Genomic DNA, 13338 nt, shown 5'->3' on the forward strand with positions numbered 1-13338 from the left:
AGATGATGTTCTGTGCTTGGAGCCACAAGCCCTGAATGCCATTTTGGTCTGTGGCACTTAGAAGCTACATGACCCAGAACCTATTTCTGCCTCAGTTTCCCCCTTTGGAGCCACAAGCCCTGAATGCCATTTTGGTCTCTGGCACTTAGAAGCTACATGACCCAGAACCTATTTCTGCCTCAGTTTCCCCCTTTGGAGCCACAAGCCCTGAATGCCATTTTGGTCTCTGGCACTTAGAAGCTACATGACCCAGAACCTATTTCTGCCTCAGTTTTCCCCTTTGGAGCCACAAGCCCTGAATGCCATTTTGGTCTCTGGCACTTAGAAGCTACATGACCCAGAACCTATTTCTGCCTCAGTTTCCCCCTTTGGAGCCACAAGCCCTGAATGCCATTTTGGTCTCTGGCACTTAGAAGCTACATGACCCAGAAGTTTTCCCCTTTGGAGAAGGAGGCAATAAGAATATCTACCCATCAGGGATGGTGTCAGAATTAAATGAGGCAATATTTGTAAAATTCTTTGGAAGACTCCAATCTCTACGGAAATGCCAGCTTTTGAAGGGATTAATCCTTGGTTACAAGCATCAGAGTAATGATTATTGATTAAAACATAAAAGGGGGAAGATGATGGCTTAATAGCAGGAAAAGCTGGCACCACTCAGAATCCTCTCAAACCAACATTAAAATAGAGCCTCGGGGGCAGCTGGGTAGCTCAGTGGATTGAGAGCTAGGACTACAGAGGGGAGGTCCTGGGTTCATATCTGTCCTCAGACACTTCCCAGTTGTGTGACCTTGGGCAAGTCACTTGACCCCCATTGCCTAGCCCTTACCATTCTTCTGCCTTGGAGCCAATACACAGTATTGACTCCAAGACGGAAGGTTAGGGTTTAAAAAAAAAAAAGAGCCTCAATATTCCTGGAGTCACAGAACCACCAAGAGGATGGACTGAAGTAATTTTCCTGCAGAAAACAACATGGAATGGAGGCAGAGAGGATCAATTGATAGCAGATAAGAGGGAACCACAAGTCAAACTGTGCCCCCCCCCCCTTGACTGCTCCAGGTTCTGAGCCTGCACAACAGCCAGTTTCAAGGCCTTGGGACCTGGCCTAAGGCAGTAGCAGAGCATCCCACCTCCCCAAGCCCTGTTATAAGCCCCTAATTCTGCAGCGCTTGGCCTCTTCAGTCCTCTGAGGAAGCCCCTAGCCCAGGGGAGAGCAGCTTCCAGGGCTCTGAGTTCTAGAAGCTGGCAGGAATCCCGGAGGGGCTGAATCAGCAGCTTGCAGCCTATAGGCCATCATATCACTTTGGAAGAGATGAAACCTGCCCAAATCCAGAACTTGCAGCAAAGAAAAACTGAAGTTGTTTTTTTTCACAGCAAGTTAGTGTCTGTTTATTAAAATCTCCCCATCTAGTGTTTGTGTCTTCTTTCTCATTCTATTATTCTGCTCTCTGAAAAGAACAGCAGGCATGTGGAAGGGGGTGGGGAATGTGGAAGCTGGGGCTCACGCCCAGGACACCCCGTCTTCCGTGGCTCAGCCCCTGCCTCTGAGGTTAGGTCAGGGATCAGGAGGGAAGGCCCCTCAGGATAGAAACCGCTTTCTCCTGGCTCCCAGTCTTTGTGGAACTGGTGAGCAGGGTCCATCAGAAACACCAGAGCCCTCCAATTCAGATTTACTGGGGTTTTCTACCTCCAGGGGAATAGAATTCCCTGAGACTCATGTGCAGCAATTGAGGGCAGATCCAGGTAAGGGCAGAGCAATAACCAGAGGGGATAACTGACAGTGGTCCCAGGGCTGAAAGGCTGACACCTTAGAGACCAGTGACCCAGCTGCGGGTGCCTCTTGGCCTCAGGGAGGATCCTGGAGCTGGAACAAGGCGTTAAGAGGTGAGGCTAGGGATTTCCCTGTTGACTTTTGGGAATCATGGGAAAATGTTGACTTTGCTAGAATTCCCTGTTGAATCACTCCCATAGATGGAGAGGACCTTCAAAGTCATCTAGTCTATCCCATGTTATAGATGGGGAAAGTCCCTCCTTGCTACACACAACGCTGCCTTCCTTTTAAAAAGTCTTGCTGGAGATGGCGATGGCATTATCTTCCTCAACCAATGTCTATAGAAATTGGGCTCAAAAGGTGTCGTTTCTCAAGTAGTAGAACTAGTGGAGGAATGCGGGAGGGGAGGAGGAGGAACACTCCCAGCAAGAGACAGATTTGACTTCCCCACTCTGTGATCAGAGCAGGGATGGGCAGAAAGTGAACCCTAGAAGTGGCCTTAATTCCCATTGTGAGTGCCAGTTTGGTACTGAGTTCCCACGGTGGCATTCACCAACCCAATGGTTCTCTCCCTTCTAGGTCCTGCTTTCACCAAGGATGGGGTAGGGGTGGGTAGACGCTGCATAGGGACTCTGGGTCTGACTGTAGCCATGAACATAAGTCATCCCTGGGAAGGTTTCTGAAGGATAACACGGTCTCCTGGCTTCTCTCATCTTTCCTGGACTTCTGGCTATCTGAGGGCAGCCACAGGTCCACAGGAGAGGTTATGTGGTTGGTGAGGAGAAGCAGGAGTGACCAAGGCGGGTGGGAATGAGAGTTGCCATCCTGGGCTTCAATAACCGAGGGAGCTGGGGCTGGAATGTGGCAGGGAGGGCTGGGGTATGGATGGCTTGCTCTGGAATTCTATCCTGGGGCAGGAGAGAAGAGATTTGTTTCTGTTGTTAGTGTGTGTCTGTTTCTCTGAGTCTGTCTTTCAGTAAATTAGCCTGTATGTGCCTAGTTGTATGTCTGTCTCTTAGCATCTCTGTGTAACTGTATCAGAGTATCTGTCTCATCTTTCTGGTCTCACTCAGGCCAATGTTTTGGCTTGGTGTATCTGTGTTGCTCTCTCTCATCCAGTGTCTGCCTCTGTATTTGTTTCAGCGTATCCTCTCTTTCTCTGAAAAGAGTCTTTGTGTCTATATTTGTCCCGTTGTGTTTGTATATGTGTGTGTGTCTATCTATCTCTATAGGTGTATGTGCCCCCAGGGGCAGCCTTGGCCTGATGGTCTTGGCCAGGTAGTAAGAGGTCTCTGCGTGGGTGGAGGGCTCCTCGGAAAAGGTGTCCAGCAGGCTCAGACAAGGGCTACTTGCACTTGTGGATGTAGTACCCAGTGATGTAGCCGATGATGAAGATGACCCAGAACAGAACGATTCCGCCTACCACCTTCATAGCCATGCCCAGCTTCCCGGTGCATAGTTTATTGTAGACCCGCTCACAGCCTGAGCTTTCTGGGGTTGACACATTCATGCTGACCTCATCCTGGCTGTTGTTCCATCGGCTGTACTGGACGGCGCTCTCCTGGGGTTCCATCTTTCCAAGGTGGGAGTGAGTGAGAAAGGGCCGGCCTCAGAGCGGAGCCCAGATCAAGGGCTGTGGTTCTCCAGTTAGATGAAGACGCCAAGAGTCTTCTCGGTCTTAGGAGACGGTGTTGGGTGTGGAAAGGCTGCGTGCTCTCTGTCTGTCTGTCTGAGTCTCTCTCACCTGAGACTCTCTCCCTCTCCCCCGCGAAAATAGGTCCAGGAGAGACAGTTTAAGAATTATTAGACTAATTAGAGAAGAAAAAGAAATTGAAGGCATCAAAATAGGCAAGGAGGAGACCAAGTTATCACTCTTTGTGGATGACATGATGGTCTACTTAAAGAATCCTAGAGATTCAACCAAAAAGCTAACTGAAATAATCAACAACTTTAGCAAAGTTGCAGGATACAAAATAAACCCACATAAATCATCAGCTTTTCTATACATCTCCAACACAGCTCAGCAGCAAAAACTAGAAAGAGAAATCCCATTCAAAATCACCTTAGACAAAATAAAATACCTAGGAATCTACCTCCCGAGACAAACACAGGAACTATATGAACACAACTACAAAACACTCGCCACACAACTAAAACTAGACTTGAGCAATTGGAAAAACATTAACTGCTCATGGGTAGGATGAGCCAATATAGTAAAAATGACCATCTTACTCAAACTTATCTATCTATTTAGTGCCATACCATGGAACTTCCAAAAAATTTCTTCACTGATTTAGAAAAAACCATAACAAAGTTCATTTGGAATAACAAAGGATCAAGGATATCCAGGGAAATAATGAAAAAAAAAATACAAAGGAAGGGAGCCTTGGAGTCCCAGATCTCAAACTATATTACAAAGCAGCAGTCATCAAAACAATTTGGTCCTGGCTAAGAGACAGAAAGGAGGATCAGTGGAATAGACTGGGGGCAAGTCACCTCAGGAAGACAGTATATGACAAACCCATAGATCCCAGCTTTTGGGTCAAAAATACACTATTCAATAAAAACTGCTGGGAAAATTGGAAGACAGTGTGGGAGAGACTAGGAATAGATCAACACCTCACACCCTACACCAAGATAAATTCAAAATGGGTGAGTGACTTAAACATAAAGAAGGAAACCATAAGTAAATTAGGCAAACACAGAATAGTACACATGTCAGACCTTTGGGAAGGAAAAGACTTTAAAACCAAGCAAGACATAGAAAGAATCACAAAATGTAAAATAAATAATTTCAACTACATCAAATTAAAAAGCTTTTGTACAAACAGAACCAGTATAACTAAAATCAGAAGGAAAGCAACAAATTGGGAATCTTCATAAAAACCTCTGACAAAGGTTTAATTACTCAAATTAACAAAGAGCTACATCAATTGTACAAAAAATCAAGCCATTCTCCAATTAATAAATGGGCAAAGGACATGAACAGGCAGTTCTCAGCCAAAGAAATCAAAACTATTAATAAGCACATGAAAAAGTGTTCTACATCTCTTGTAATCAGAGAGATGCAAATCAAAACAACTCTGAGGTATCACCTCACACCTCGCAGATTGGCTAACATGACAGCAGAGGAAAGTAATGAATGCTGGAGGGGATGTGGCAAAGTTGGGACACTAATTCATTGCTGGTGGAGTTGTGAGTTGATCCAACCATTCTGGAGGGCAATCTGGAATTATGCCCAAAGGGCGATAGAACACTGTCTGCCCTTTGATCCAGCCATAGCACTGCTGGGTTTGTACCCCAAAGAGATAATAAGGAAAAAGACTTGTACAAGAATATTCATAGCTGCACTCTTTGTGGTGGTCAAAAATTGGAAAATGAGGGGATGCCCAATTGGGGAATGGCTGAACAAATTGTGGTATATGTTGGTGATGGAATATTATTGTGGTAAAAGGAATAATGAAGTGGAGGAATTCCATGGAGACTGGAGCAACTTCCAGGAAGTGATGCAGAGTGAGAGGAGCAGAACCAGGAAAACATTGTACACAGAGACTAATACACTGTGGTACAATCGAAGGTAATGGACTTCTCCATTAGGGTCAATGCAATGTCCCAGAACAACTTGCAGGGAACTAAAAAACAATATCCACAAGCAGAGGATAGAGTGTGGGAGTAAAAACACTGAGGAAAAGCAACTGCTTGACTACAGGGGCTGAGGGGAGATGACTGAGGAGAGACTCTAAATGAACACCCTAGTGCAAATACCAACAACATGGAAATGGGTTCAAATCAGGAACACATGTGAAACCCAGTGGAATCACGCGTCGGCTATGGGGGGTGGAGGAGGAAAAGAAAATGATCTTTATCTCTGATGAATAATGCTTGGAAATGATCAAATAAAAAATTATTTTAAAAAAAGAATTATTAGACTACCTAACAGTCATGATCTCCAAAATAGCCTTGGCATAATATTACAAGAAATTATCAAAGAAAACTGCCTTGATATTCTTGAGGCAGTGGGTAAAATGGACATTGAAAAAATCCACATAGCACCTCCTACAATAAATGAGGGTTATGATGGACAATACTTAAACTTTATTCTCATTGGAATTGACTCAGAGAGGGAATAAGAGTCAGACTCATTTGGGTATAGAATCCTATATTACACTATAGAGAAATGTTGTTGGTTGTCTCTCGAACCGAGGATGACGATTGTCTTTGTGTGTTTTTGTGCACAAAGACACCTGTGCATGAAGATTTAAGTGGAAAAGTCGATGCACAGAGACAGTCCCACTCTCTCGGCGTTGGAAGCCTGGGTCCAGTGGCACGAAAAGTCGTTACACCTGGAGACTTCCTCAGCTGCATTGGATGGCCATGTTGTCTTTTGTGCTCCATCACGCCCTAAGCACTCCACAGTGCCTTGCTGCATCGCCATCTCAGCCGTTGAACCTTCTTGTTGGTTTCTTCCGCCTGTTCCGCTGAAGCAGTCTTCACCTGCTGGGTGAGCAAAGCCCTAGTTCACCAGGGGTCCACGACTACCCTCACAAGGTTTAGCCCACCTGTCGAAGCTGTTGCCCGGGGTGTGGCTGCTGCCTCATGCTAGCAGCTACTATAGAGAAATAGAAGGGGGATAATAAAGGTGCTGATGGAGAGGGGAGTAACATAAAGGAGGTGAAGTGGGGGGAGTTATTAAAAGCAGAACACTTGAGTGGAGGTACAGAGTGAAAGGAAATTGCATGATTAAAAGGGGAAAACAAGATGGGGGAAATATATACGTGGTAAAAATACATGTAAAACACAGGTGAATTTCTTGTCAGCTCTAGGAGGGGGGAGGGAAGAGAGGAGGGAGAGAACATGAATCATATAACCATAGAAAAATATTAAATAATAATAATATACTTTTAAAAACCCATCATGCCCATTGCCCTGCCCTCCAGTCAAAGGGTCCAATCAGAGGGACAGAGGAGACTGTTGAGTATTGAAGTATATTTAATCTTGGAGGATAATGAGGTTTTCCAGTAGGTTTCCTGGGGGACGATAGCATGAAGGAGGGGGCCAAAGAGAATCTCTTTTAAACTGTTAGAGGAAATTTTCAGAACAGATCTAAATCAGCCTTTCTGAGTCTTCATTAAGCTCCCAGAATCAAACCTCTCGAGAAGAAAACCAAGTTTGATGGACACACAGTAAGAGGTGCACTTGGGCATCTTTGTTCATCTTTGTGGTATAGCCACTGTGACTTTTATATGGAAAGCCCCAAACATTGCAGGATAAGCCATTTTAGAAGCTATAGGTGTGGTATTCAGTCCATGTTAGCTGTAGAGGACCAATTTTCATCCCTTGAAAGGTATGCGTTCTCATCCTTTTCTTTTCTCATGGTGGCAAATCTGGCATACTGGCACTAGTAACCTGGCTTAGTAACAGAATTGTGTTGCTTTCAGAAAATTCCATAACCCTGTGATTCTGCTCAGGGCACCCCAAACTTGTTACGAGTGAGAAGCTGGTACTTAAATGATTTTTTCAGGCTGGAATCAATCAGTTCACAAATCAGTTCTGTGTTTAGAAACATAAAGGTTGAAGAAGCATCTCTTTTTGGCATTTGGTAGATCCTACATAATAAAGGGATATTTCACCACAAGACCAAAAAGGTACTTCCCCCTCAAACCCAGAAGGGAGCATTCTTGTTCATTGGCCATTTTGCTGTGGTTGACCAAAATTGGTCAATGTACCACCTGGCTAATAAAAACCTTACCCCGGGATCAGTGGTACCTCAGCCCTGAAGCCACACCTAGAGATGCCACAGAATATAGAACAAAAGAATGAGGTTCCCAGTTAGGGAGGGGAGCTGGAATCAGACTCTTGAAAATCAGGGAGCTTTGAGAGCATCTTCTTTACTTTGCAGATAAAGTAAGTACTGAGGGTCCAATTTTGGAGAAGTTGGAGAGTAGATTCAGAACCTCTTTAGAATTTAAACACTCACGTGAATTTAAATATACCTTTGCATTTGCATTGTTAATTCCTTCCCCCCCACCCCAGCAGATCTTGGGGGGTGAACAAAGGGATGTCTATTTCAAATTTCTTAAGCCACTCTTGAGGGTGAGGGGGATAGGATGTGCGACTGCTCATTCAAAAATCCTATAAGACAAGGAAGAAAGCTTTTGGAGGAAGGATTGACACAAAGACACAGACACAAAGAATTATGAAGCTATTATATAGTGAGCAAATATTGGCCCAGATCGTTGAAAGGACATAAGAATGAGGTTATAGGTGTGGGTGAACCTGATTTAATGCCGAAACTAAATCATGCTGTGGTTTCATCGACAGTGAAGTGTATTTTCTTAATGAGCGTAATATATGCTTTTATTGAATTGGAACTCAATATACTGTTAATTGTTTTTATTATTTCTTCATTGAAAATGCATTATAATTTTAATGGAATAGAATTACTTTATATTAGACAATTTTACATATGGTTCAAAATGTGATAAAAAGCAATCCTGCATAAGATCATTTGAAAATTTGGTAAGAACTTTTGTTTTACATTTTAAATTCTTTAATATTGCCCACAACAAGGTGAAATTTGGTAAACTGTTGTAAAGAATATTCTAGATATTTTTAAATTATGAACTAAACTTTAAAAAGCAATTATATATATATATATATATATATATATATGGAAAAGTTCTGATGTTATTTTATCAACCAACCCTGTTGAAATCCTATAGCCTTCTGATTTGATATTCTAATTGTGAAACATTTTTGTTCTGAAGTCATTTGGTTATTTATGAAAATGATCAATTAACTTGTTAAAGTTATCCTATCAAGTGGCTATATCTTTTTCTTTTTTTTTATTTAAACATTATTTTATTTGGTCGTTTTCATACATTGTTCATTGGAAACAAAGATCGTTTTCTTTTCCTCCCCTCCCCCCCCTTTCCCTCTCCCATAGCCGACGCATGATTCCACTGGTTATCACATGTGTTCTTGACTCGAACCCATTTCCCTGTTGTTGGAATTTGCATTATAGTGTTCATTTAGAGTCTCTCCTCAGTCTTATCTCCTCCAACCCTGTAGTCAAGCAGTTGTTTTTCATCAGTGTTTTTACTCCCACAGTTTATCCTCTGCTTGTGGGTAGTATTTTTTTTTAGATCCCTGCAGATTGTTCAGGGAAATTGCATTGATACTAATGGAGAAGTCTATCACCTTCGATTGTACCACAATGTATCAGTCTCTGTGTATAATGTTTTCCTGGTTCTGCTCCTCTCGCTCTGCATTACTTCCTGGAGGTTGTTCCAGTCTCCATGGAATTCCTCCACTTTATTATTCCTTTGAGCACAATAGTATTCCATCACCAACAGATACCACAATTTGTTCAGCCATTCCCCAATTGATGGGCATCCCCTCATTTTCCAATTTTTGGCCACCACAAAGAGCGCAGCTATGAATATTCTTGTACAAGTCTTTTTCCTTATTATCTCTTTGGGGTACAAGCCCAGCAGTGCTATGGCTGGATCAAAGGGCAAACAATCTTTTATCGCCCTTTGGACATAGTTCCAAATTGCCCTCCAGAATGGTTGGATCAATTCACAACTCCACCAGCAATGAATTAATGTCCCCACTTTGCAAGTGGCTATATTTTTTAAAGGACAAAATTAAAGAGATCTATTTAAATTTTATTTGCTTGAGATCCATAACAGCAAGTGAAAATTTCTTATTCTCTTCTCCATTATTCACTCCTTAGCTAGAGGGAAAGTTATTAGCAGAGGGCAGTTGGAATTCAGAATTTATTATCTTACAGAAGTGCTTCATTGTGAATTTTGAAGTGATTTCTCTTTATATGTTTTGAAACATAATTGGATATGATTGGTAACATATTAAAGGAAATTTAGAAATATTTTCTGACTGATTTATTACCATATGACTAAGCATAAATGGTATGTTTTAAACATATGATATTGAGTAATCAAAATTTTTTTCTTATATTCTAATGTTTGAGAGGGGTTTTTAGGTTAAGCTAAGTTACTTTTGAAAAAGGCACAGTAAATCCGATCTTTTGTTAGGCCTGCTTATCAGATCTCATCAGTCAGAAACACTTAAGCATCAGGCAAAGGCAGCTCGACCATTGCATCTAGCCATGAATGGAAACACGCCATTGACAGAAGAGAAGGTGGATTTAGCTTCAAAGTAATGTAATCAGACATTATTATTGGTTGTGTATTTGTGTTCTGTATTCTGGCAAGAGAATGCCTGTCCTGGATTGCACCTATTTCATACAGATGGCCTCTGGGAGAGGAAATTCTCATCGAGTCACCTCTGCAGGTCTTCCCATCAGGCTGGTCAAGAGGAAATCATTCATCACCCCCATATCGCTGATCCTGAACCACATGATCACGTAGGATCCTTTAGAGAAGTCACTGTGAGGACCATTTTAGGGAGAGTGAGGCCCAGATACAACACTGACTGTGTAGCAGACACCCATTATGATAGTAGAACATGGACCACAGTGCTGGAAGGGATGGAGTCTGGGGTATCAGAATATTAAACAATTCAGGACATCAAAGACTTCTGTGGGAGGAATCACAGCTCAGGTTTGTGTCCTCATCTGAGGAAGCTGAAGGCCTTGCAGAAGGAGCAGGGCTCCCTGGGAATGGTGGGGGACTTGCTGGCCTGAGGAGATCCAGGAAACTAAAGTAGTCCCAATAAGGGAAGATAATAAAATTGAAGAAGATAAAGCAGATCAATCTCTTCCTGCATTTTTAGAGAACAGACCCAGCTTCCCTCCTCCCAGGAGGTCAAGCTGCTTATGCAGGCAGCAGACCAGACTCTACTTAGCTTGGGGAGGAGAATTAGGAAGGGCAAGAAACAAAGGAATTTCAGGAGGTCAGGATGGAAACAAGATAACATATGGCTGACTAGGGCTAAGTGACTAAGTGCATGTGAAAATAAACAACCCCTAAATAACAGCCCCCACATAAATCTGAGGATTGTTCCCCCATCACTGAACTCACATTCCTGTGTTAAGATTTGTTTGACTCTATGAAGGACCTATATGTGAAAGGAAATAGCTTTGTATCTTGTAACCTATATAAGCTATCCTGTAATGTCAGTCTGATGCAGCTTCCACTAGGGAAGTCTGACCCAGCTGGTAGATTCTTTATTTGTTCCTTATTAATAAATCATGGATCCAATAATTGAAATTCTGGGTGTTTGGACTCACTTTGTGAAGTGCCCCACTTCAAAACAAGCTTGGCCTGCCCAGGGGCTCTTTGAGGCTGTGAGGATGGGAAAATGGCCTCCTTTCATTCACTTTACCATCTTGTTTCCCAGCCCTGAGTCTGCTCCCTGTCCAGGGGGGTCTCTCCCTCTGCCCCCTCCCCCTGATTGGCCAGGAGCCTGCACGAGGGTGCTGGAGCTGCCTGACCCTCTCCTCTAAAGGCAGCCTCCTCTCCCATTTGTCCACTGAGGCTGTGGCCATGGCCTCTCCTCCATCTCCCCGACCAGCCTCACTAGGGCTCTCCCTCCTGGCTGCTCAGGGCTCCAGGATGGGGGGACTTGTGACTGCCCACCATGGCCACCACGATGGGTCTGCAGAACTTGTCCTATGCAGAGAAAGCAGCCAGAGGCTTTGTGGAAGTGGAGGCCCCTCCTCTGGACTGACTGAGCTGTTCCAGAACTGGGGGCAAAGAAGCTGCTTCCATGGCAATGCCATGTCAGGAGCAGGTACAGAGGCCCCCTCTCTTCCTCCTCCCCTGCAGGGACCTCTCTGGTCCCTCCTGGGAATGTGGAGGAATGTGGGGGGCCTCCTCTTGGGCTTCTCATGCCGTGCCTTTGTTCCTCCTTGCTGCAACACGTGGGCAAGCCTTGGCTGGACGCTGTCCTGGGGAGTCCAGAAGTTCTCAAGGTTCCTCTCTGGGGTCAGCAGGGGACAAGTCACATGGCCCTTCTGACCAAAGGGAGGGGGAAAGGAACCCTGACATGAGAGAAGGCTCAGATTGGCTCAGGCCACCATTTTCCCTGGGGGGCGAATACACAACAGTAATCCTTTAGGTCAATACACTAAGCTGAGGGGATGGGGACCTTCCAAGGGAACCCCCAAATGCTGGATAGGGCCTGGGCTGAGAATGATGCAGGAGCCTTTGTGGATTGGAGGATCCTGAGATCATGGGGAGTTTCCAGATTTCCCTATCAGGTAACGGCATACCCCAAAAGTCAGTCCAAGGTTTGTGGTTCTAGCCTGTCCCTTGTCCTTCCAGCCACCACATGGCTTCCTTTTTCCTCTCACTAGCTTGCCTCTCCGACAATAAAAGCTGCCCATGTCTGGGCCGAGAGGGCTCCTCCTTAGGTGGGGGTTGCCCGCCTGCACTGCATCTGCCCAGAAGAACACAAGGAAATGCCTTTAGCTGCTTCCTCAGTTTCCATGTCTTCCTCTTTCTTGGGCCCTGGTCTGGTGTAGCAGACACCAGGAAGCAGGGGACACCTGGTAGGCCTGTGCTGGTCCTCTGTGGCTTTAGGCTCAGGCTTGCAGGGCCAACTAGGATGCTTCCAGAGTCCTGTCCAGGCTTCTTTGTCCCAGAGCTGCCCTGCATCCTCCAGGGAGGAGAGCAGTCCCTGCTATGGGGCCCCTGAGGCGGAGGCCTCAGCTTTAGGAGAATAAGCCGCAGGGTCAAAGGGCCACTGGCCCATTCCAGTGGAATCTCACCATTCCAGGCCCCAATAAGAGCTCAGGGAGCACTAGAAAGGTTCTAGGGAGAAGCCTGAGTCCCTAAACTGCAGTGGCTCCTTCAGAAGGAGGCTGGAACAGTTGGCCAAAGGGGGAGAAGCCAGGCAAGCAGTGATGGTCAGGGCTCTTTGTCGGGGCTCTTCTGGGCTCCTTTAAGGAGAGAAGCTCAGTGCAATCCGGGATCTCGGGGATCCTGGATCAGGAGCTCTCTGGTCTCAGGGCCTGAGCAAAGGGATGGTGTCTGGAACAGGGACAGAACCTGGGCTAGATGGGCCTGAGCTGCAGCCGGAGGCAACAGGAACCCTGGCAATGCAAGGGGAGGCGGAGATCTCTCTGAGGGTTTGCATTGGGACCCCCTGTGCCCTGCACCGGGTGGGACCCAGAGGCAGTGGGAGCCTGGAGGATTGTGCTGGGCTCTGGGGAGGGACAAAGGGGCAGGAGGGGCTTGTGCGGAATCTCAATACAGATCTGCCCCAGGCCCTGCTCTCCCTCCCCTGCCTCCACCCTAGGGAGCCCCTCTGCCCAGTGGGGTACCGGAGCCACCTGCGTCAGGTGGGGGTGAGGGTCAGAGGACACAGGGAGGACAAACATAGGCGGGGATGCTGCTCGGAAGGAGTGTGTGTGGGGGAAGCAGCAGTACCAACAGAGACGCCGCAGCGGGGGTAGGCGCAGTGGGTGGGGAAACCTGCCCCCCACAATCATGGCCAGAACTCGGGCGCTGCGGGAGTGACCCCAGTGGGGGGCCCAGAGACCCTCCGCATCCTGGGAAGCCCCGCGCCCATTTCCCAGAGTCAGAGACCATGGCCATTTGTCCCGTCAAGGCGGCTTGGATCCTCGGCCCGGAACTACG

The 13338-nt window shown here is 45.7% G+C and overlaps 1 protein-coding gene across 1 annotated transcript; it reads right to left on the reverse strand.

Moving 5' to 3' along the window:
* Positions 1 to 3067: 3067 nt before the first annotated feature.
* On the reverse strand, positions 3068 to 3432 carry LOC100618581 (small integral membrane protein 1-like). Its single transcript, XM_016433054.2, has one exon. The coding sequence runs from the start codon at positions 3342 to 3344 to the stop codon at positions 3117 to 3119; it is 228 nt and encodes a 75-aa protein (XP_016288540.1). The 5' UTR covers positions 3345 to 3432; the 3' UTR covers positions 3068 to 3116.
* Positions 3433 to 13338: the final 9906 nt, after the last annotated feature.

The sequence above is a fragment of the Monodelphis domestica genome, chromosome 3, assembly GCF_027887165.1.
Source record: "Monodelphis domestica isolate mMonDom1 chromosome 3, mMonDom1.pri, whole genome shotgun sequence".
Classification (NCBI taxonomy): Eukaryota; Metazoa; Chordata; class Mammalia; order Didelphimorphia; family Didelphidae; genus Monodelphis; species Monodelphis domestica.